Raw genomic sequence first — 25,287 nt, 5'->3', positions numbered from 1 at the left:
CAAACATGAGTGTGAGGGATGGCCAATTAATTGTTCTTTTGTTGGTCAAGAAATAAAGGTTGCCAAGCCCTGAAGCCCATCCAGGTCAAATTGTGGCCATGATTAATATTTTCTGGACTTCTCTTGGATGTATATTAATAATAATGGGGAAAATAAAGTTGTAAAAAATATTAAATTATGATTTAATTGGTCACACGCACACAAAACAAAGCCAGAAATATTTAATCAAGATAGCAAATTTGGTGGCGTCAGACAACAATATTTATGTACCCTCTTCCCACCCTGTTTCGCCTTGTCTGCAGATCGTGCACACGTGCAACTCTCCCTCTAATCAGTCACTTGATTGTAATTAATTAGTTAATTAAACTTCATTTGCATACTTGTTACAATCCTGAATTTGACTAGAGATCTTGTGAGATAGTCTCATAAATCTTTATCTGAGCATAAAAAGTAATATTTTTTCATGAATGACCTCAAATAAGATACATGCCTCACAAAATACGACCCGTGAGACCGTTTAACGTAAATTTTTGCCCTTAAACTTTTGCCGAACATTTAAAATATTTCGCTTATTATTAAGCTTACATATATAAGGTAAATAGAGAAAAGAGACGAACACAGATAAACTAACTAGACTATACCTATTTTGTATAATCATGACTTTGTAAAGTAATATACAATAAAAATAAGTTTAAAATAGATAGGGTTATACTTTAATTATATTATAAAACTACTACATAGTCTACTCTTATTACATAAGGTAACAAAATAATTAAATTGCTCTAATTGTGACGCATCTAATGGAAGTAATACAAAGATTATAATAATGGCGTACTTTTCAAATAAAAAAGATACTTTAATATATAAATTTTTCAATATATATGTATGTATATATATGTATGTATGTATAGAGAATGAAATGAAAATAGCATGAATGGAATCGAATATGGTGTAACGATCAAGAACTATCTCAATCTTGGACTCCATCCGAGCCCTTATCTCTTAATCTGACACCAACTAATAAGCCTTCTTTTAAAGATGTTAGTGAGTAGTAGTCATTTTTAGACAGTTAAAAGTTTTTTAAAAGATATAATTGGAGATGGGGATGAACACAATTATTAATAAATGAAACAAAATTTCCAATAATTTTTTCAAGTTACATAAGTTTTGTTTTCATAGAGAAGTTTCCTCAGTTGTCTAACATGGAAGATTGCACGTGTTTCTTCGCCTACTTAGTCGGGATTTTAGATTCATCGATTTGAAGGTGCATTTTTTTTTTTTTTGTATTGTAATTTTTTTGGGTAGTGAAGGTCTGAACCCTAATTTATGATAAATTTTATGATAAAATTTTCCAATAAAATTTATCTGTCTTCATTGTACGGATATAATCTGTAATTATTTTCTTCTTTTTATTTGTGTGATTCATTAAAAATTTGCTTCTCACGTGTTAGGAATCTCTGTCAACGTGACCTGCCAGTGCAATTAAAAGCAAATCTATCATATCGTACGTCAATGAAAAATATTTTTTGAAAAAAAAAAAAAAACAAATTGTACGTCAGCATGGACTTGGGCCACGATGTGACAAACATGAAAATGAGTTAATAATTTTATATATGTTAGTGTAAAATTTTATATAATTCTTCAAAAGAAACAGTATTAATTTGATACTGTTTTGTTAAAAAAAATAAAAATTCGATTGACAAGAACAAGCTGGTGATTCCTGCCTTGATATTCTTCCGTCCCGAATCAAATAAACATTAATGGGATAGACTATAAATTCACCTGTGTACGTATCACTGAATCTGAATTTGCCCAGCGAGCTATAAATTCCCACTCTTAATGCATGATCGCGAGTGCTCACCAATATTAATGGCGGATGGTTTCCCAATTAATACGTACACCACATTTTTTTAGCAAAATAGTAAAAACTTTTTTTTTTTTCTTTTTTTTTTCAAGAGTAAGTCTCTTGTGAGACGGTCTCACAAATATTTATCTGTGAGACGGATCAACCCTACCGATATTCACAATAAAAAATAATACTTTTAGCATAAAAATTATATTTATGGATGACCCAAATAAGAGATCCGTCTCACAAAGTACGACTTGTGATACCATTTCACACAAGTTTTTGTCTTTTTGCAGAAGTAAATATTATCTCCTCGTTCCGAGAGTGGGAATTGGGAAATCCTCGAGAAATCTAACCTCGCTATATATATATATATATATATATATATATATATATAAACACACACTTGGATACCATGCGGAAACGGCGGACCCTGATTCCTCTTTACGGAGTCACTAGTGCGTGACTCACAATTACTTTAGATTCGTTACCCACTAAATATGAAATGAGGATCTATATATAATAAATATCTGTGGGAGAATTTTATGGATTTATAATTGTGATATTGATCTGATCTGATCTATAAATATTGTTAAAAATAATATTTTTGACATAAAAAAAATTAATGTTTTTCATGAGTCACCGTCTCACGAAATTACATCGTAAGACGATCCCACATGAATTTTATAATAAATTTTTGGATAGTAATATAACTATCACCGTAATTACTAATTTGGACAACCCTCTATTAAAAGAAACCAAAATTGATGACTATATGGTGATGGTAAATTTAATGGTACGATAAATCCAGCCGACTGAGTGGGAATTTCGAACATAAATATTGATGCGTAATCTAATTAAATTCCCCACACACCTCAATCCTTTAAAATTTAAGAACAAGATTTCAATGCACATTTACTTCAGTGAAAGAAATTCATGATATTATAATTATTTTTTAATTCTAAACATAAAATAAAACACTGATCAGGGAAAAGAAAGTCATTTCCATCGGATAGATTGGATTTTGATAATTTAATGAGTCAAATTAGATTTTGTATGATAATTTATCTTATTTTTCAATTTTAGTCGAGCACTTACCGCTCTCCAGAGTGCTAACATGAAACATACTTCAGTGATATCCGACATCAGCATTGGGTTGAAAACAAACTAAACTACAAAATAGTCATGTTTCTATACTGGATTTATTAAGAGTTATATACCGACACCCATCTCCCTCAGAATATATATATTATTATTGTACTTGCTCCAATTGCAAAAATGGGGTTGCGCCACCGTGGGAGGGGAAGTGGTAGGGGCTACAAATAATGCAGATAAGCGGTGGGCGACTCCAAAGGCCGTAGAAAGGTATTGAAACGAAACTTCGTGCATCACCGACGCTTCTTTTGGGGACACATAACTTTTTATTTTTTTTACTTAAGCAGGGACACTATAATTTTTATTTTTTGTGTTTTTTTTATTCAATTTTTGAATTCAATGATTTTGGAAAAAAAAAAACTTCTATTAGAATATATTTATATTTTTACTATAAATGTGATGTCGATATAATAAAATTATTGATGTGATATATTATCATCATTATTTAATATCATATGATGGATTTTAAAATTCTAAAATTACAGTATCTTCCATAAAATACATAGAATAGTTTTTTTTCAAGATATAACGGGTGATAATGGTTCTTATTTTATCTAACTAAATAAACCATACAAGTGTGATTCGAATCCTAAGATCTCATGTTTTAGGGAATTATTTTTGTCACTAAGATCCTTGGCCAATGGAGTAGTTTTAAAAGAATATGAATAGTTGAGACCGGGCTTGTAACCCAATGGTCTCACCCGCCAGATTAGCTGGCTCTCATCCTCGGATCCGATCCTCTCTCCCCACGTGTATTGTAATAAAAAAAAATATGAATAGTTGAATTCAACTTTTGCATTAAAGTTTAAAATTACCTTTGACCTGAAAATTAAATAATTTGCATCAGCCCATTGAAAGCCCACTACCTTAAGCTAAGCCCGTTAAATAGATTGGGCCTATAGAAAGTTTTAGAAATTAGTGAATGGAACCGATCGAGTCAAAAATAATGTTTGGTGGACTTTGTTCGAGGTTGATGTGTTTTTGAACAAATAAAAGCTTAAATGTTTGGTTCTGTTTTGGATTTTTGATAATCTTATTGTAGTTTTACGTACGGTTTTTTCCGATAAAAGAAATATTGACCATGCACTAAATCACACTACGAAGCAATATCATAGTATCATACCAATTCCCCAACCATGTAGCAATTCTTCTTTCGAAAAATGAAAATTAAACAATCGGTTTACCGATATGGGTAAAAATAATACACACTTTAAGGCGAGGACTGCACAAAATAACATACAAAGGCCTATCAAACAATCTATTACCCACACAACAACAAAGAATGGACACCATAAAGAAACTTACGTAAGATCACAAAGTTTGACCACTCAGGATATAACTAGTTTCGCATTCGACTTGCTTTCTTCATGTCGTCGATTGTATACAAATAGTCCAACCTCGAGCAAATCTTCATCTAGCAATCGACTGAGAACTAGAGGAGTCGTCTTTATTTCCCCAGCTATCTTTCACCCCAGATGCTTGGATCGGGCGTTCAATGACTCCTACTTCTTTTTTCAAAACCGAACAATACTTGCCGAATGTTTGTACGCTAACATATAGTCGGAAGTCCACAGCAAATAAGAATCTTCTTTCTAACTTGTTCATTTCTGTCGTGCTCACGCCTCCCACACGAGCGTAGTATGCATTATTGAAGAACCTGAAAGTTGATTAGAATCCACATAGTTTTAGTGCAGCTCTCCAAACACTTGACACAAACACAACCTTGTAGATTCAATCATGATTGCATGAAATAATAGCTCATAACATAAAATGATAGGAACGAGTGTTGGCCATTATATCAAAAGCAATAATTCCGGTAACAATGCATATGATCTTTTAACCTTTATTGCAATTCAAGTACCATATCAATTGCTGTACCATAAAGATAGCACAGGAAGAGTCTTTGTCGCCCTCAAAGTTCAAAAAAAATAAAAAAAGAAGATGAATCCAAAGATACTTCTTAACACAGAAAGAACAAGCCACATGTAAATATTTGCTTTTGTATAACTTACACGTCATCCATAAATTTTGCAGACACCATTACACTGGTTATTAAAAGTCGGTGGATGTTGAGGGAAGTTAAGCGTGAATTCGTCCGCTGAATAAATCTATCCACATATATATGAGCAACAACAAAGCAGGAAGGACTGCAGCAGGAGTACTTAAAAATCCGATCAATATATTGTTGAATGCTTAGAGAAGGGGCTCTTAGACCGTGAAAGATGGTTATAACATCTTTAACCTGAGTGGTTTCAAGTATTCTTTCATTTTTCTGGATGGATCTCTCCAAGAACATTGAAAGAAGTGATAAAACTCGGGGATTTCCTCGATTGTCCTTGAACGAGTCCTTAAGTCCTAGCATCGCATCATCATTTGAGAATACAATCTCGGTTTCAGGAGCCAAAGCTCCCATTTCCTGGAACTAGTTCGTGTATAAACTGAAGAAAAGAGAAACCAGTCAGCATTTGACAACATCATATGGCAAAATTAATGAACGGTTGCATTGATTGATTTGATAACCAAATAGAATCAAAAAATTAATAAGGGAAGTGGGTTAGATACAATTTTAGATCTGTCAGGGGATAACTTAAGAGGAAAGAATAGAAGTTTTTGGAAACAAGTCAATGAATGACCATATTGAATAGATTCTTCATTAATACTTACAAACAAGTCAAATTCCACAAGAAGTGATCAAAAGTTGAAACTGATTAATCACACCCTGCATTGACCCTGCTATATGATGTATTAATTCATTAACTAAGTTAAAAATTCATTATTGGGTCAAGAATGATTTGTGCCATATGCATATCATGAACAAATCGAGATTTGATAACAACCCTATTCAACAATTTTGAGCTTAATTACTACGCTCCAGAAATTGAATAATCATAGACAATCACATGGTTTGGGCCAAAATATGAGTGGTAACACGATCAAAACCAGCATTTGAGGGGTAAAAGCTCCGCCGAAAATAAATCACTACAAGTTGCGGCTAATTGTTCTATCAGCAGCTCAGCCTACATTGGCCAGAGCTAATTCAGACAGAGGGAAGTCCGTGACCCTTGCCTGACTTGCACTTATTTTTATAAAAATGTAAGTTATGTGCTGCAAAACACACCAAATCACTTTCTACTTCTAAAAGTTCATATGTCTGCCATTAAATCAAGAATGTTGCTCCTTGAATCAAGTGATCACCATAGGCGTAGTCGAGCTCTAAATCTCCTTGAATCAAGTGATCACAAATGTTCACATTGACAAGGAGAATTTGCATGAATCAAGAGACTTACATGACTACAAATAAATGCAAATTAGTAGATCCAATACACACCAAGAAACTTTTCCCATACAACTAACCTACAAAGCCGTAGAGAATCATTAAACACATAAAATTAGAGAAAAACAATGAAGCACAAACAAAAACGCAATTTTTTTCTCATCTCCATCCTCTTTTACCAAACAAGAAAGGGCCTCCAAAAAACCTCCAGAAAACCAGAAATTTATTAAAAGCTTCAGGCAGACTTGCCCATTTCTCTAGACCTACAAAGAAGCCTAGAGAATCAGAAAACACGTAAAATTAAAGGGGGAAAAAGCCAGTGAAGAACAAACAAGAGCATAATCTTTTCTTATCTCCATCCTCTTTTACACGACAAGAAAGGGCCTCCAAAAAACCCAGAAAATTATTAAAAAGCTTTAGACAAAACTACCCAGTTCAAGCACACCTACAAAAACCAGAAAATAAAATCCACTTTTCCTCCATGAAATTTAAGAAACCCAACTCAAATGATTCGCAAACCATATAACCCATTGAGAGAAAAACAAAATGATTTTCAAGAAGATTCAAGAAAATGCAGGATAGCTCACACTAACTTCTTACGAGATCTGCAACTTCAATCTTCGATTTCAGTATTCCACATCAGAAAATTTTCCTGACGCAGATTCTCAATGTTCTTGAATAGTTATGGTTATAGTAGTTATTAACACCTAAAAGCATCAACCTTTGGACCGCTCTATCCTCTGGAAGGTAGATTCGTTCAATTAACATGTAATTAATATGCGTACAGTTGCGTAAATACATATTTATAAGGATACGTGTATACATTTTTGTTGAAGGGATCCAGCTTTATTTAAGTATTAAACACTCCACATGGAAGCTCTAATTCACAGAATAATTATATATATATATATATAAATAAAGAACAACTATATGAGAGGGAAACAACTACGGCGATTGTGTCGGTAGTCTAATTGATTGAGCAAATTGGTTATCTCCTATGATGATTTTATGGACTTTTTTTTTTTCGGATCAACTCAATTTTATTCTTAAAATGAAAAATAATATTGTCAGTATAAAAATTTATTAGTGATTTATGATTAATGAAATTGATAACCATAGAAAGTCCGATCTACTCTTGAAAGCCTGAAAGAATTTATGCCCGAGATATCAACTTAATGATTAAAGTTCACTAAAAAGATATCTAGATAACTCTGAGATATCATCTTAATGGATATTGTGTTTCTTATCTTTCTATTGTTTCTGGACAAAAATGTAAACAACAAGTCAAGACAATCATTCTAGACATACACAATACTCTATTTATTTTTCTATTCTCTTACTTAAACGTTGGACAATAATGATATCGGAATATGTTGAATTCAAATGAGATTTATAGAGTAAACTTCAATGTTATTATGTTTAGGTTGTCGATTGTTCCTGTACTTAACATCATAATAATTATGATTATATCAAAATAGATGTGTTTGTTAAAACTAGCAACCCAGAGTTTCTTCTAGGTTTGATATGGACGTTTATATTTGACATCACCCTAGAATATTAAGTTTATTAGTTTTATACGTGGTTCTTGATTTTGGCAAGCTTTAAAACGTTATGCTATTTTGTAATTGGGAATTGCATTATTCGTTTTTTTTTTTCATGTGGCTAGATATACGTGACGATCGCAATTTTAATGTTAATGTGTTTAGTTTCGGGTTATTTTAAGATGAAATTTGGGGTTCCGTCAGTCAAGTTATGGCCCCCCAGCCAAAATACTCAAGACTGATGCTCGCGACTCTCTCCATCTGACCTAGAAAATATTGTCTCTTGAGTCACAAAGAAGCGGAGGAGGATGCCAAGAAAATAGAGGCCGAGACTTTTGCAGCAGCAAACCAACATTTCTAGATCTATTTTTTAATAGCTAATATAAAAGTGAAAATAAAAGGGCAAATGTTTTAATTTTTTGTATTGTAAAAAATAGATCTAGACATATCATATTAGCTATATAAAAGTGTAAATAAAGGATAAAATTTTTTTAATTGCGATTTATCAACTTGACCCTTTATTCTACACTATTCTATATGAAACTATTTAAATGTAAAGATATAAATAATATGACATAAATTACTGACCGTTTCCTCGTCATTACTAATAATTATTAATTAATTGTCATTTAAAGCCTTATAATTTCAATTCATAATGTATCGGACCTCTCAAGTGTGACCGTTGGATTAAATGTTTTAAACACTTGGAATACTTTCTCTTAGCTATGCATCGAGAATTATTTTCTTATACAATTCCTTCTTTTTTCGATAATAAAAATATATTAGATAAATAACATTTTCTTGATACATAAAAATATAAAAAAATATATTTTTTAATACAAAAAATATTAAATTTAAAAACATTTAATAATATATTTCCTTATACTTATAAAAGTGTATAAAGAATGTTTTTCATTGTAACTTTTTTAGTATCTCCTTAAATTATGTATTGTCAGTAATTGAATTGAAATTTTCTACACGATTTTTGGGAAATCTATAACAATGATATATTAAAAATTAATATATATTTGATAATAATTTTTTTATCTATATCTATATCTATATAAAAATGTGTATCATGTGTCCTGTTTTTCAATTATAAAAAGATAAAAATGACCTCCTTATCAATACAAATCCAAAAACTCAATAAAGATATATATGTAAAATTATAATTGTCGTAAGGACAAAAATGAAATATAAAAATTTTACATTTATTCCATGAATGTTAATATATTATAAAAAATTAATCCAGAGATATCATAAAAATTATTAGTTTATTATATAATTGATATTTACGTGTATCGCACGTGTTTGTCGCTGGTATTTTAAAAACAAGAAATTTTTTTTTAAAACAAAACCAAAACATACCCCAAGAATTTGTGTCCAAGTGTAAGTATGCACTCAAGAAATTGTACCCCACCGACATGAGGAGGTTAATCTGTCGTCTTGTCTGCTGATAAATAAAAATTGTTGTGCGTCACAACTCTTTGCCCAATCATCTACGTACAGTCCTATGAATAGATAATGATATTAGAAGATATGTGTACTTTCCATGGACTAATATTTTGGTCTGTAGTTTTCTTGATTGCTTGGTTGGACCCAAAATAGATTACTAATGCTGTGTTTCTTTAGAATGATCTTTTGCTTGAATGAAATGATCATCATTCGACACGAACCTCACTGCTTCCAAATCTCTGCCATTGTTATTCAACACCACATCAAATACAGCACCTTCCAGTACATTGCCAATATCCACCGGCTCACACCACACGGTTTTGCCACCAGCACTCACAATTTCCTGCAAAATCAGGAGACAAACACGAAAATCCCATCACAAAATCATCCAAGTCACACGTTTCAATCTATGACACATCATTCTGCTTATGAGCGGGGAAATTCCTAACTGAAAATCTGTTGAAAGGAGGCTTCTTCGTCTTGTCCGACCCTTCCTCACCGATGGTGAAGATCGTAACATCGTGGACAGAGACCAGAAGTTCCTTGCGAAGTAGAAACCAATGACTGCATGGTCACCACTGTTTGTGTTCACGATGAGCATCTTTTCTTCTCTACCTTGACCCTGAATGGCTGGAAAATTGTTGAAGAAGAAGCCCTTTTAGAACTTTTTGCAGAGAGAGCTAGAAAAGATGGAGAAATGGAGATAGAAGAGGAAAGAGGGATAAATGAAGGAACAGAGAGAGACAAGTATGAGAAATGGCAGATAGAGGAAGTAGAAGAAGAGATGGAACTTGAGAACATCGCAGCAGCAGCAGCAGCGGCCATTGATTCTTTCACACTTGGTATTTGGTTTCTTGATTAGCGATTGAACTTCTGAGAATAAGTTCTTCGTTGGTTTTATGTGGATTGGAGATACGAGAATGCCTTTTTGCTTCAGTTTACAAATATGTAGGATTGTAGTCACTGTGTCACGTTCCCGTCGGGTGGGAAGTATGTGATCGTTAATTGGAATGGATATGTTCTCTTTTCTAGTGAAATGCCGAGCCATGTTTAATTTATTAAAATGAAAATATTTTTATTTATTTTAAAGACAAAAACAATATAAATTTTTAGTCGAAGAGAGCTAACGCATAAACTTATATTTAGCCGAATGAAGTGTTCTTATTTTAGCATTAAATAATTATATTCAACACCTCATGTACATGAAGTGGCTGTAGTTTAGTGGTGAGAATTCCACGTTGTGGCCGTGGAGACCTGGGCTCGAATCCCAGCAGCCACATAAGTGAAATCTTCTTTTGTATGTTTAAGTTGTTTATATTATTACCCATTTTAATTGGGCTGGCCATAAGGTCGGCCCAAACTGTCGAGTGGAGCCCACCATCTTCTAATATCGTTTTACACGCGATTCAATTTGGATAAAACAGATAGCACTCATCAGCTACTAAAGCCCCGCCTCCCCCCCTCCCCCTCCTCCACCGTCCGCCGCATGTCACCGCCTCCACCCATGGCAATTTCCTCACTTTCCCCGCTAGTAGTTTCCATTAACCTCGCACGGCACCTTTTCTTTTCCCATCCTAAACTCCAAATCCACCACCGTCCAACTGTTACGAGTACCTCGACGTACTTCTCCGCTCATTGCCTTGTTTCATGTGGCAGGAGGACTTTCATTTCGAACTCTGTTTACCAAAATCCTCCTAGAACTCTTTTCCCTGGCGGATACAAGCGTCCGGAGATCAAAGTGCCGAATCTCGTGCTCCGATTGAGTTCTGATGAGGTGTTTCGGGACAATACGGCGGTGCTTGATGTCATTGAAGATGCTGTTGCGGACAGAGTGGGAATTGTGGTGCTTACTGGTGGCGGAGGGAGTGGGAAGAGGCTTTACGAAGCTGCGTGCTTGTTGAAATCGGTTATTAGGGAGCGCGCTTATTTGTTGATTGATGAGCGCGTGGATATTGCTGCTGCAGTGAATGCTAGTGGCGTTTTGCTTTCTGATCAAGGTCTGTGCATTTCTTCTTAATCCTTGATTTCGATGAATCTGTCCATGTTTGTTGAATTTCTTACTTCTACCCATGGTTATGTTATTATCACCGCGAGCTCACCATCTTATCGTTGTCATATGTTTTTCATTTGATAGGTCTTCCGACGATAGTGGCAAGGAATACAATGATGGATGCAAAAAATGAGTCAGTGGTTCTTCCTTTGGTTGGAAGAAACGTCCAGACGCGTGATGCTGCATTTGATGCTTCTAATTTCGAGGGTGCTGATTTTCTTATATTAACTGTTGAGTCTGGCCAAAGTCCAGAAGAGCTAGTGAGCTCTGTGTATGGGCGTGTGAAAATCCCAGTCTTTGTCATGGTTGATTCATTTGGATATGGAACATCGTTCACAAAAGCCTCAGATTTACTAAGATTAGGTGCTAGTGGTGTAGTTGTTTCGGTGGGTGAGTTGAACTTGTTCAAAGAAGATGACCTGAACAAGCACTTTTTCCGTGTATATGGTTCAAGGAATAATTTTAAGGTGGAGACTAACAATCAAAGCTTTGACGAGCTCAAAACTTTGGATATGGAGAATGGCTTACCTGGGAGGAAGACAGTTGCTGGCTTTAAAGTATTGGAAGAGAGAGAGCAACAGTTTATAGAAAAGGAGAGATCAATTTTGCTTGAAGCTATAGATGCCATCCAAAGAGCCACACCACTGGTGATCATCTTATGCTAAGTAATTTTGTAGCTGAAGTTGTTCTTCAGATAAAGTTCTTTTCACCAGTTATGTCATTGCGTATATGTAACTTCTTGTATTGGCTTTAAATGACAGATGGGGGAAATCTCGCTTCTCAAGGATGCTGTTTCTCAACTAGATGAGCCATTTTTACTGGTTATAGTGGTAATTGTGTGCTGAATTTCAACCAATTCTGGTTCAGCGGATATGCATGGGTATTAGCTCTTGATTTCAAATAATATTTTGTTTTTCTGCTAATAGGATCTAAGTTTGAATTGGCTATTTTATTTTATTATTCATTTTCGAAAGAAATTTTAAAAAGATCCTTGTTTTTGTTTATACTTCAATCTCTCTTAAATTGACTTCAAGTATTTAAAGCCTAACATTGATATAAGTGTAAACTCAGTTTCATTTATTAGACATATTTTTGGGTGTCTCTTTGATGATTCTTTTTGTTGTTTTATTTGCGGTTTACACTTTAGCCTCGGGGGAATGAATTATAGCTTGATATGCAGAATATATGACCATCTTTAAATCTGAGTGGAAATCTATATTTTTTGGTGAACTTTAACTTAGATATATTGTTCATACAATCTATTTGCTACCAGCAGGCAGGAACATAATTGTGGAGCCTTTATGACAGATTTTCTAGACCCCATGTTTGTACACCCCGTGATGGTTATTTTTTACCTTATTTTGAACTTAAATATATTTTTTGTTTGATGCCTAATCTTCTCTTCTATGTTGGTTATTATAAACCCTATTTTTTGAACACCAGTGTTATAAAACTCTGGCTAGGAGGTCGCCTAGGCGCTGGGCGCCGCTTGACTGCACCGAAAAGGTTATAGGCGGCCAGCCAGCCTATGCGGCAAGGGCGCCTAGGCGCTCTTAGGCGGTTCAAGGCGGGCCTAGGCATTTAAAGTTTTTTTGGAAAAAATTTTCTGGGCTTTTAATTTTTGAAAGCCGAATTAAACTAGAATATGACATAAGAAAGAATTATAGGCTCGTGTTTTTAATTTTTTGGGATTGAATGCCCAATTAAAATCACGATTTGTTGGTTTGCGCTTGCCCTAACACGCCACTCTCATCTTCTTTGTCTATTTACTTTTGCACACATAAGAAAATCGAACCAGACATCAAAGGTAATTTTTTCCTTTATTTTGATTTCTTTTGCATTGCCTATTATTCTGATCCGCCTTAAACAGAGGAATGAACCAGGTGTCAATTGGTTTTTAACAAAGTTTGGGCTGAAATTTAGTTTAAGAACCATTACAATTCTCTTGATACCGTGGAATCCGCCTAGGCGATCTAGGCTCTAGGCGCTAGTCTGGCGCCCGACTAGCACTTAGCGAATTTTAGAACTATGCCAGGAACATACTGTGCCTCAACATAGTTATTCTCCTATCTTGTTCATCGGAAGGTGTTTACTCTAATGTGATAATCAACGTGACATGGGAAAGATATAAATTATAATTCCCTACAGTGGAGAGGCTATCTGAGCTCTGCGCTAGTTTGGGAAGTATGTTAATCAGTTTGAAATTTATCAGAATAGTCCCATTGGAATCCACTTGTGGGGACCCGGACGCTAATTCATTTCTTAATCATCTTTGGGAATAATTAGATCAATTAAATAAACAGGGTCTAATTTTTTTTTTAAAATACAAGAGTACGCAACTAAGTACAAGTCATGTGCAAAAGTAAATCATAATAACTACTGTTCATTCACTACATGTACGGTGATGAAACAGATCTACTTCTAGGTCCGAATCTCCACACTAAACTAGTCCTCTATCGTCCCTGTCTTGACCCTGATCCTGTCCCACCTGTTGTCAGGCACACATACAAACAAAACAACAGCTGGATAACTCCGGTGAGAAATACATTCCCAGTATAAATCATGTATACATGCAATCATATAGGCAGATATAAAAGCATGAAACAAATATCAATAACATATATCAAATTTTAAAGACATGAATCGATATAAAACTATCAATCAAACTCTGACTCACAACCTCTGACTCGACTCTCTGCCAAAGACTGGGCATATCCTGCCAAAGACTCCTCACATAACAAATGCTTAACTAAAAATAAATAAAATAAGCATATCAATCTTAAACACTGCCATATATCGAGGCAATGACAATCAAGTATGTGATTTTGGGAAACTCAAGTTAAATCAAACTCGAGTTGTGCAATCCCGAATCAACATTAATTTATATCTTTCTCTTCTCGGTCTGACGAAGTCGAAGTCTCGAATTCAACTGTGTCCATATTCAATCTGATAATGACAATATCGAATATACTGTGTCAATGTAAAACTCAATTCAAGACCTGTTCTGATCAATACTCAAATCTAGACATAATCTGATCAATGTCAACTATACAACGATACAATCTCAATCAATAGCGAATCTGATTAATATCAATCTACTGATGTTTCGACAGCATAACAATAAAATCTCAATAACCCCGTTAATCTCAACATCACAGATATAATAACACGGCTCATAATCAATATCGTTACAACCCATAATCTTAACAATAACAGATCATAATCTCAAATCTGTACAATCTCGATCATATCAGTTCTGAAAATCATAACAATTTCATACGGTATCTGTTCTTCGATCCGGTTTCGATTATACGATGTCTACTATGTCAAGAACAACATATATCAATTATATTCGATTCTGGCAGTATCATAATTTCAAATCATATCAGAACATAAGAAAACTTACGCCCAGTTGAAGCCCTCGTCGATATGAACACGATACCGAAGTCAGATTGAAGTTCGGACGGACGGATCTTTCGTAAACTTGAAATTCCTCAACTAAAAGGCGTAAGGATTTTCCACTTCCCTTCCTCGGTTCTTTTTCTTTCTGAATGTTTTGAATAGATTGCAACACTTATATATATATATATATATATATATATATACACGTTGCATGATAAAGGGCAAGTGGCTCTTTCTTTGTTCAACATGTCTCGCGCATATGCGCGACCTCAACCGGCGCATATGCGCGAGACCTACTGGTCTCGGTTCTTAGCTTTTCGGCAGCTCGCGCATATGCGCGCACCATCGCCGCGCATATGCGCGAGGTCCTTCACAAGTTTCTGCCACCCTCGCGCATATGCGCGAATCTTGGTCGCGCATATGCTCGAGGTCCTCTGCCTGCCTCGCGCATATCCGCCCGGCGGGGTCGCGCATATGTGCGAGGGCTCATCCTCGGACATAATTCGAGTCATCTTCCGTCTATCCCGGTCTGATCCGTTCCGTCTATAATCACATCAATTTATCCACAAATCATTTCAGATTATGATAATCAAATTCTCGGGCCTTACACCCCTCCTCCCCAAACCCCACCCCAAAACCCTCGAATGTTGCCCCTCTACCCCATCGTAAGGGCTTATATCTTGTTTATCTACCATTTAATCGGTTTATTCTGATTTGCATCCAAGAGGAGTTAAAATGATAATCCTTTTTTCTTAACATCGACAGGGAGAGTTCAACTCTGGAAAGTCGAGTGTCATAAATGCTTTTCTTGGGCAACGGTACTTGAAGGATGGGGTTGTTCCTACAACTAATGAACTAACCTTTCTTCGTTATTCTGAATTGGATTCTGGAGAGGAACGGTGTGAAAGGCATCCTGATGGTCAATTAATGTGTTATTTACCGGCTCCACTTCTTAAAGACGTGAGTTCCACGTACTTGTCCTTCTTTCTATTCCATCATTTTATCTGATATATGTTTTTTTGGAAGAAATCTGGTATATGTATTTTCTGTTGTTAAAGAGGATATCTGTGCTTTGTATCAGAGGATTTGTTGTCCGGTTTCCTCGATGAAGTCTTAGTTTTTGTTTCTTTTAATCTTGTATTCTGTTTGCTGTAAATCATTTCTTAAATTCTTTCAGTAGGAATTTAATAATTAATAAATGGACTAATGAGTGATTTATGCTGGATGTTTGTTTTTTATTTAAATATATAATTTCAAACATCTTTCTCATAAATTGTTCGATCGGATAGGTTCGGCATTCACTTCTTCTTAAGGTTATACAGTGTGTTGCCTATCATGCTTGTCTACCATTCTATCATATGTGCTTCGAAACTGATTTAATTTTCGCAAGGAGACCTTAGTTTGAAGCTGATACATATGTGTTTTCACTCTAAATGTTTCTGTGTGGCTGTTGTTGATTTGATTTAGTGGCGTGACCTATTCTTTTATCACGGAGATGATTATCAGGGTTTCCTAAAATTTTGCTCTTTGTGTACTTCCTTTTACCTCCCCACCCATTCAGATGATAATTGTTGACACTCCTGGAACCAATGTTATTCTGCAAAGACAACAACATCTCACAGAAGCATTTGTGCCACGTTCAGATTTGCTTCTATTTGTTATGTCTTCTGATCGCCCACTGACTGAAAGTGAGGTATTATTGCTACTTCAATAGTGCATTTTTGTTTAATTCCACTTTTATCCTTGTCGGAAATTTAACCCTTTGGATTTGTACATGTAAATAATGAAAGAAATCATTATTTTGATGGTAGTATGTTTTCATAAAAATTTCAAGTGATTCTAACTTTATCTAATGGTCGGTCAGTTCCGTCTGGTTGTCACTTGTGTTGTTTTGTTTTGATAAGTATGCCCTTATTGGATTATATGAACATTATTTCACGTTTTATGAATTATTGTTATTATTTATTTTTTTGGGATTTCTATCTGTCTTTTGACCAATTTGGTTATTTCATGTACTTGAGTCATTTCTCGTGTTTCTGAAAATTACTTCATATCTGCACCTTTCTGTTCCTTCGTCCTTATAGTTTATCCGATTAACTCTGTGGAACTAATCCGTCATTCTCTTGTATTGTCCTTCAGGTTACATTTCTTCGTTACATTCAACAGTGGAAGAAAAAAATTGTTTTTGTGCTGAATAAATCTGACTTGTATCAAAATGCGGATGAGGTTCAAACTATTATCTTGAATTCAGTTGTTTATATCAAGTCACAAGATTATTTTTCTTGTAGTTGGAGAAACTAGAAAGAAGTCACTGTTGAACTTAATGCAGTAGCTTCCACTTATTAAAGTTTTGAACGATTGGTGCAGCTTGAAGAAGCTGTCGCATTCATTGAGGAAAATACTAAAAAGATGTTGAATTCTGAGCACATATCCTTATTCCCTGTATCTGCACGGAGTGCTCTTGAAGCAAAACTTGTTGCTTCTTCTGGTGGTCTAGATCAGCAAGAAAAATCCGCGACGACTACATTTCAGGGAGCCTGTAATTTCTCTGAACTTGAAAAGTACTTGAATCAACTTTTGGATTCCTCAACAGGGGCAGGAACTGAAAGGATGAAACTTAAGCTTGAAACCCCAGTTCAGATTGCTGAACAACTGCTCACTGCTTGTCAGAAACTTGTCAGGGAGGAGTGCCAGCAAGCTAAACTGGACTTGGTGTCAGTGAACGATCTTATAAAAAGTGTAAAAGAATATGTATCACAACTGGAAATCGAGAGTGTAACTTGGAAGAGACAAATTTTGTCTATGGTATGATACCATGGTGCTGTCTATTTTTTTCCTTTGAATTAGAGAAAATTAATTATGACATTCTTGGGTGCACAAACAAATGCAGATTGATTCAACACAGGCACGTGCCATCAAACTTGCAGAATCAACTTTGCAATTGTCAAATCTCGGCGTTGCCATTTCATATGTTTTCAAAGGAGATAAATCTTCTCAGATGCCAGCTACCTCAAGGCTTCAAAATGACATAATTGACCCGGCTGTTTCAGAAGTGCAAGTAAGTGCATCAATTTGTTTTGGTGGTTGAGTGGTTGAAGTTGCGGGTACTCTTCTACTGGTAGATAAACAGTTCTGGTACTAAGAAGATACCTCTTCGCGTCTTATACCACTGCCATATCCAGACTCTAGGTTTTTTTATTTGAGGTTTTCATGACAGTTGAAGTTTTCGGCACTGTCCATTTGTAGATAAGTTCATATAGTTCTAGTATTAATAAGATACCCATGCCTTCTCATACCACCATTGGCACATCTGGAGACTGTAGGATTTTTTAATTCGCTGTTTTCATTGAGCTTTTTGTACTATTCATGTGCCCCAACTAGTTTACAAATATAGTTCAGCTCGCCTCTGTTTAATTTGGCGTTTATTCTGTCTGATTCCGATTTAGTGTTCAGATGAGACAAGCTCTTGTCCCTGAACAAATCTTTATTAATCTCATACTATCAATTTTTTGTTGCGAGTTTTATCGTCCATGCGCCATGCAATTTTATATTCTTTCCCCATTTTTTTGTTCCTCGAGATGTGAAAATAATGCTTTGTCGAAACTATTTGGAATTATTTTGTGGTAATATGATTTTCTTAACCATTCAAGTTAAATTGATGAACCGTGTTATGCTTTTAGTCTGTGTATTAATCATTTTAATACATCTAACATACCAGTTCTTCATTTCTATTTGTGAAAAAAAATTTGGTGGCATCTAGAAACTACTCGAGGAATATGTGACATGGTTGCAATCTAGCAAAGCTGGGAAAGGAAACTTCTATAAAGAATCTTTTGAAAAAAGATGGTCTTCGCTTATTATTCCATCTATTCAGTCCCAACTGGAGGCCAGTGAGTTGCTAAGCACAAAGCATGAATTGGGCAGGTGTGTGATGGAGGATTTTAGTGGTGCCGCTGCTTCTAAACTGTTAGAGCAAGAAATGCGTGAAGTGGTAAGTTCTTTAATGTTTAAAACGTTAAATTTTACTGCATTTTACATTTAACGGCGCTTTGTTTTTTATCAAATTAAATTCATCAAGTTGGTTGTCGTTGATGTCCAAGAGACTCATACACTAATCATATATTCTTTCCATTTACCTGTTCACATGTATGTTGGATCTTTTCCATATTTCATCAAGTCTCATCTCCAGAAGTAGATTAAAGCAGCATCTGATTTCCGAATAGATATGTACAGAATTGATCAGTATATATATCTTTCTGGCTTTTAGTGGTCGTGTTAATATAGTTTCTTTAATTTGATATTTCACTCTGATTATACTTGCTAAGACTTGTAGTTTTGAAAATATATCAGGGCTCAGCCTAATTACCAGTTTGTTGTCTATTTCTTTTCAGTTTGTGAGTACTGTTGGTGGTCTCGGGGTAGCTGGTCTATCTGCATCACTTCTGACATCTGTCTTGAGCACCACTTTGGAAGATCTCCTTGCTTTGGGCCTGTGCTCTGCTGGAGGGTATATTATCCTTCTCCTTGTTCAAGTCTCTTTCTCAATGCTTTTCTGTGCCCTCATATCTTAAGTTGGTTATTTTTGCCATTCACATATTTTAAATACATGATATCTAACCCTGTTCGAACATGACATCTGTGTATGATAGGATTTCTTAAGGCCATACATCTTGGAAAAAATAACGTAGGACCCTTGGAACCTCAAACATGACATTATATAATTCATGGATTATAGCAAGTACAGCAATCATGTTCAAACTCATCACGACTTTGGGATTGATGAAGATTTTGTATCTTATATTACGATGTTCGGTTTCTTATACAACTTTTGCTTCCTTGCATATCCTTCGAGAGTACCTATTACTGTAATGTAATGGCATGTGATCAACTTATTTCATTAAATCCATGTCTTTGTTGTTTCTTTGCGAAAATGTATCAAATTTATCATCATGGGTTGCGGTATTTATGTCTGCTCTTCTTTGAGTTTACTCCTTCCACATTTTTATCATATTTTGAACCTCAGTGAATTTGACATTTTTTTTGCGTTCATGGAGAATGTATGATTCACATTGCATCTCCATCTGGGCTTGTGCGGCCTTGCCAGTAATTTTTTTGTCATGTTTTCTCATCTGGTATTCTATGTCAAATACTGATATAATGTCTTTGCAAATGTAGCCTGTTGGCGATTTCAAATTTTCCAGCCAGTAGGCAACGGGTTATGGATAAGGTGAAAAGAACTGCTAATGCCTTGGCACGTCAAATTGACGAGGCAATGCAAAATGATCTCTTGGAGACTACAAACAGTTTAAAGAACTTTGTCACACTTATTGGAAAACCATATCAAGAGGTAGCTGAAGATCGAGTAAGCAAACTTTCGGACACTCTAGATGAGCTAACGGCTATTGAGGAAAAACTCAAAACACTACAAATCGAAATCCAAAACCTTCACGCATCGAGGTAGGCAGCTGTAAAAAACCGTTCATTATTGATCCAGTGTCATGATTTCTCTCAGCAACTTCTGGAGAATGCCAAATGTTGTACATTATTGTATTTTGTATCTCGAATGAGGAAGACGCTTTAGGATTCGATTATTCCAGGTGGAAGATAGTTTTTGTGATTGTCGTAGAGGAACGTTTTAGTATCACCAAAATTTTATGTTACGTATGTAACTCCTCGTCGTATATGATTTGTGTATTATACCAGGTACAACATAAAGATTAACGTTAAAGTCTCAAATCTCTTGTAACAATTAAATACACATTGAGTAGATGTTCATCATATGTTCTATGTATGAGGATATCATTTGTAATGGAGCGTGAAGTTTACAAATGACGTAATGGTGGAAATCTGAGTTTTGATACCATGTTAAGATTGAAAATTGAATAGAGCTTATCATGTGAAAAATTGTTCAAGTTTATATATATAATTTTCAAGGATTTTATTTAACCGATATGAGATCACTAACGATTTGTGTTCGATCATGTTGGCCACTTTAAATTCCCGGGAAAAACTGTGCCCCCACTTTTATGCTCCAATTTTTCAGACAAAAATTGTGTTGAGTGCAGATAATTATTGCTAGTTGTTTGGCAACTTAATTTTAAACCGTTCATTTTGTCATGAAAAGTAGCCACTAATTTGGTCCAAAAGGATTATCTTTCTATTTCAGGTGTTTGACGTTGTAGATAAGATTGCATAAATAAAATTTGTTAACACAAAAACACCCAACTGAATTATAACGGGGGAATGCACATTATTTTTATAATTTGGATATCTTTTTAATTCTAATGACCAATTGATATGGCGTTGGTGTTGCACATTCTGTGGATACTAATGAGGCTTAATTTTGATTTGGTAAGCTAAGAGGGTGAATCGACTTTACAAGGAAACATCCATGTGGGCTGGGGTGGGGGACATGCACCAAGGTTCATCGACCAAACAATGATGGAGTTTGTATACATGTCGAAAAATATTTAATCTCAATTTTGAGGAGATTTTATTTTATTTTTAGCAAATTCCACTGTTTTTTTCCTTTCAAAAATCGGGTTTTTGCGTTTTCCGAATGGATTTTAAATCCTGACTCCGCCATTGCTTTCATAACATATTTTTGACGGCAGAGTTGCTAAAAGCTTTATTTTATTTATTGTTTAGAGGTCGAGATGGCCAACCACCCTCACTCAAAATACCTCCCTAACATTTTTTTAGTATTACATATTCTTCAGTGCCTATGTTGTCCACCATGATGAAATAACATGTTGGGCCCTTCGGGTCGACTACATTCCAATAAGAAACCATTTAGCTCCAATGTATGTATATCCAGCCCAATCCTTTGTATTTTAGTACGACAAAAGTGTTACTACGTAAAATTAAAAGACAGATTATACAAACTTGGACAGATATTTATGTTAATGTTACTGTCCAGATTTAACAAATTGGCTGGAGAATTTGTTATTTTGAAACATTATTTGAAAATTTTTGGGATTGTGAAACTACTCTTGAGTTTTGTCGAATTTATTCGGGTTGAAATTTACATTTCACAAAATTGATATTGATGTTACATATGAAATAACATCATTCATATATATTAGGCCTGTTATTGGAGCGCTTTAAGGTTTTTGTCAGAGGCCCAACTAGGCCCACAGGGCCATTTTAATCCATTGCTGGGCTTTACCCTTGAAACTGTGACTTTCCTGCTGACCAAGCCGAAGAAATTATGTTCCGTTTGGTTCGGAGAGCAGTCCCCGCAGCGCGCCAGTTCTCGACTAAGACGATAGCAACGGAAGCTGAGCGGCAGTTCAGAAGTAGAATAATCACATCGGTAACAGGGTCCACTAAATCGACTAGCGCCGGTGGATGCAGGGACACGCTAGGACGGCGACTTTTCGCTCTGGTGTACGCTAAGCGCAGTGCAGTTATCACTATTCGGAAATGGAAGGAGGAGGGGCACGTAGTACGCAAGTACGAGCTAAATCGCACTGTTCGGGAGCTTCGAAGGCTTAAGCGCTACAAACACGCTCTCGAGGTCGTACGATTGCTAATCGTGTTATCCGTATTTTTTGCCTTATATTTTCGTGGTTTAGTGTTCTTCGTAGCTCTCGTTCTCTGTTTTCAGTTTAGTTTTATTTATCGCTCCGGAAAGGTAAATTGATGCTTTATTAAATGATGCCATTTTTACGTTTTCTTCAAAAGCCATACTGTTGAAGTTTAGGAAAAAATATATTTGGGGGTGGCGTTTTCTTCTTGTAGCCGTGCCTAGATCCGCAAGTTGGACTTTGATGGATTGCGAAATTTACTGTATAAGATAAGCACAAAGTATTAACTGAAATCAATGTCTGCACACTACTCCAATCGTTGTGGATGACTTCACGGTATTTTTATGCAATTTATTTATACGTCTTTCTTCGTCATACGTTTTCTTGATCTGTTCTTGGAAATGATTATGCATCCAAACATCACTTCTTCGTCGTGCATTTTCTTGAAATCAATGTCTGCGCATTACTCCAATCGCCTATGGTAAGACAGATTCTCTATCTAAACACACTCGAGTATACCAAAAGTTATATATGTCGGTTACTTTGTCAGTTACGATGCAATTAGATTTCACCTCGACTAAAAATTCTAAGTCATTGTGTGTGGAGTTGTCCAGGTTTGTGAATGGATGAGGATGCAGGATGATATGAAGCTAGTGCCTGGGGACTATGCTGTCCACTTGGATTTGATTACGAAAATTCGGGGTATTAACAGCGCAGAAAAGTTTTTTGAAGATCTCCCTGACAAAATGAGAGACCACACGACTTGTAGTGCCCTCCTGCACACCTACGTTCAGCACAAGAAGTCTGATAAAGCCGAGGCTTTGATGAAAAAGATGTCGGAATGTGGTTTCTTAAAATACCCTCTTCCATATAATCACATGATGTCTCTATATATCTCCTCGGGGCAGTTTGAAAAGGTTCGAGAATTGACTCAGGGGCTGAAAAAAACAACTACTCCGGATGTTGTTACGTATAATCTGTTGTTAACTGCATGTGCATCACAAAATTTAATGGAAACGGCCGAAAAGGTTTTCATCGAACTGAATAAATCCAAGATTGAACCAGATTGGTTAACATATAGCACATTGTCCAGCATCTACATCAAGAATTCACTACGAGAAAAAGCCGAGTCTTCGTTGAAGGAAATGGAGAAAAGGATCTCTAGAAAAGTTAGAGTTGCTTATGCGTCACTCAGTTAGTTTACATACTTGTCTGAAAAATAAAAAAGATGTTCTCCGGATATGGAAAATGCTGAAATCCACCTACCGCAAGCTGAATGATGTTGAGTACACTTGCATTATTTCTTCCTTATTGAAACTTGAAGAAGTCGAGGAAGCTGAGAAGCTTTTCAATGAATGGGATTCTGTTTCTCCAACCAAAGATTCAAGGGTTCCCAATTTACTTCTTGCTGCTTATATCAATAAAGATCAGATGGAAAAGGCAGAGGCTTTTCACAATCGAATGGTGCAGCAAGACTTTGTACCAGGTTATACCACTTGGGAGCTTCTGTCTTGGGGTTACTTGAAACAAAGGGATGTAAAAAAGGTTATCGATTGTTTCAAAAAAGCAGTTAGTAGTGTAAAAAAATGGGATCCAAATGAAAAACTAGTGCGAGAAGTTTGTAAAAACGTGGAAGAATTTGGCAATGTTGAAGATGCAGAAAACTTGATGGATACCCTTAGGATTGTTGGCTACATAAATACCGACATATACAAGTCTCTTCTTCGGACTTATAAAAGAGTTGGTAAAATGCCACTTATTGTGGCAGAAAGGATAAAGAAAGACAATGTAAAGATGGACGAGGAAACTAGGAGACTTGTACATGAAACAAGCCAATTGTGTGTTGGTGAAATTGGGAGTGGTCTTTAAGAATGAAGTCGAGGATCAATTTCTAGTCCCTTTCCACTCCACGAGCTGAATGGAGACTGGTTCGGTGTCAACTTTTTCTATATCCAGGCACGGGTACTGCTGGAGGCGATTCTCTAAATATTTTTTCGGAAAAAAATTATGTAATCTGTTACGAATCTGAGAGTGCAAGTTTTGTTCTAGTGACAGGAAACGACGGCTGCGCACGGAGTGTGGTTGGAATAATTTCATATTTTTCTTGTGAAATGTGGACGGAATTGGGAGTTATGGAAGGAGCAGAGAACGAAATATGTTTGCGTGTTGTTTTCTGAGTGGTGGTTGTGATGCATGAATATACCTAAATGATCATTTATTATATTAGGTAGTTCTTGAATACCGAATTACCCGACGTAATTTGAATAGTGTATCTGAAAAATAATATCATAAAGTAATATCTCGAAAAGATAGTGTTTTTTGATGTACAAGTCGATATTTTTTTTATTTGATAGTTAATATGAACAAATTTAAAGATCTTAATCACTAATAAATATATTTTACAGTGAATAGATATCATGTGAGATGGTCTAATTTTACAAATTTATATCTACGAGACGTATTGATTCGGTTTATATTTGGAGTAAAAATTATATTAGACGTGTCACATTTAATAAACTGATATTCCCCATTTTTTGAAGTTCTGATAAAACCTCGACGACATTTGTGAACTCGGTATGTGATAGGCAAGTGGGGTAACATCTCCAAGTGACACGTACCACCATCATTCCAGTCCCTCCTCTGATCAGCCAATATACAACAGATTTTATGATGCTACTGTATCTAGCAGGAAAGGATCCCGTGGAGAGCGAGAGAAAGGGTACAACTTAGACGATGATGTTTGGTTGGAGGGATAACGTGAGTTTATGATTTTTTAACTTCATACTACTCACTTCTTAGAATTATTTATCTCACTCTTAATCCATCTTATTTTTTAATTTTACCATTCTCCTAAATCCAAACTCACAACCACCGACCGCCCACCGACCGTCGGCCGATCACCCCCGTCGTCGACCGCCCACCGCGGCCTCTGCTGTCGACCACCCCCTCGTCCCGCCTGACGGCCGACCGCCCTCGCCGCCTCCAGTCGGCCAACCGCCCCGCCGCTGGCAATCACATCTCCGGCCGACCACAAT

General features: G+C 35.7%; 3 protein-coding genes and 1 non-coding gene across 13 annotated transcripts; 3 read left to right on the top strand and 1 right to left on the bottom strand.

The window, feature by feature from the left end:
- Nucleotides 1-4,103: 4,103 nt before the first annotated feature.
- Nucleotides 4,104-7,150, bottom strand: LOC142529489 (cyclin-P3-1-like). 10 transcript variants are annotated; one of them, XM_075635040.1, is made up of 4 exons: nt 6,863-7,150; nt 6,455-6,538; nt 5,014-5,439; nt 4,104-4,658 (listed from the first exon to the last, which is right to left on the bottom strand). In XM_075635040.1, the coding sequence occupies exons 3-4, from the start codon at nt 5,412-5,414 to the stop codon at nt 4,412-4,414; spliced, it is 648 nt and encodes a 215-aa protein (XP_075491155.1). In that variant the 5' UTR covers nt 5,415-5,439; nt 6,455-6,538; nt 6,863-7,150; the 3' UTR covers nt 4,104-4,411. The 10 variants fall into 10 exon arrangements, with proteins under 10 accessions (XP_075491155.1, XP_075491153.1, XP_075491157.1 ...); XM_075635038.1 differs by having other exon boundaries at nt 6,869-7,150; XM_075635042.1 differs by having other exon boundaries at nt 6,876-7,150.
- Nucleotides 7,151-10,478: 3,328 nt separating this feature from the next.
- On the top strand, nt 10,479-10,550 carry TRNAH-GUG (transfer RNA histidin (anticodon GUG)). The gene has a single exon. It is a non-coding gene; the product is annotated as a tRNA-His (tRNA).
- A 154-nt stretch (nt 10,551-10,704) lies between these two features.
- Nucleotides 10,705-20,519, top strand: LOC142528198 (putative transmembrane GTPase FZO-like, chloroplastic). The gene is made up of 11 exons (XM_075633225.1): nt 10,705-11,268; nt 11,406-11,968; nt 12,083-12,151; nt 15,489-15,683; nt 16,285-16,416; nt 16,863-16,949; nt 17,091-17,528; nt 17,614-17,781; nt 18,484-18,714; nt 19,115-19,230; nt 19,899-20,519. The coding sequence occupies exons 1-11, from the start codon at nt 10,758-10,760 to the stop codon at nt 20,182-20,184; spliced, it is 2,796 nt and encodes a 931-aa protein (XP_075489340.1). The 5' UTR covers nt 10,705-10,757; the 3' UTR covers nt 20,185-20,519.
- A 1,376-nt stretch (nt 20,520-21,895) lies between these two features.
- Nucleotides 21,896-24,225, top strand: LOC142529478 (pentatricopeptide repeat-containing protein At4g02820, mitochondrial-like). Its single transcript, XM_075635020.1, is given in 3 exon segments — nt 21,896-22,242; nt 22,867-23,445; nt 23,447-24,225. Coding segments are annotated over 3 exon segments (1,563 nt in total). The 5' UTR covers nt 21,896-21,933; the 3' UTR covers nt 24,122-24,225.
- The last annotated feature ends 1,062 nt before the right edge of the window (nt 24,226-25,287 follow it).

The sequence above is a fragment of the Primulina tabacum genome, chromosome 16 (assembly GCF_025594145.1).
Source record: "Primulina tabacum isolate GXHZ01 chromosome 16, ASM2559414v2, whole genome shotgun sequence".
NCBI classification, from domain to species: Eukaryota; Viridiplantae; Streptophyta; class Magnoliopsida; order Lamiales; family Gesneriaceae; genus Primulina; species Primulina tabacum.
The sequence above is the reverse complement of the archived record's forward strand: the minus strand, read 5'-3'. Positions and strand labels throughout refer to the sequence as shown.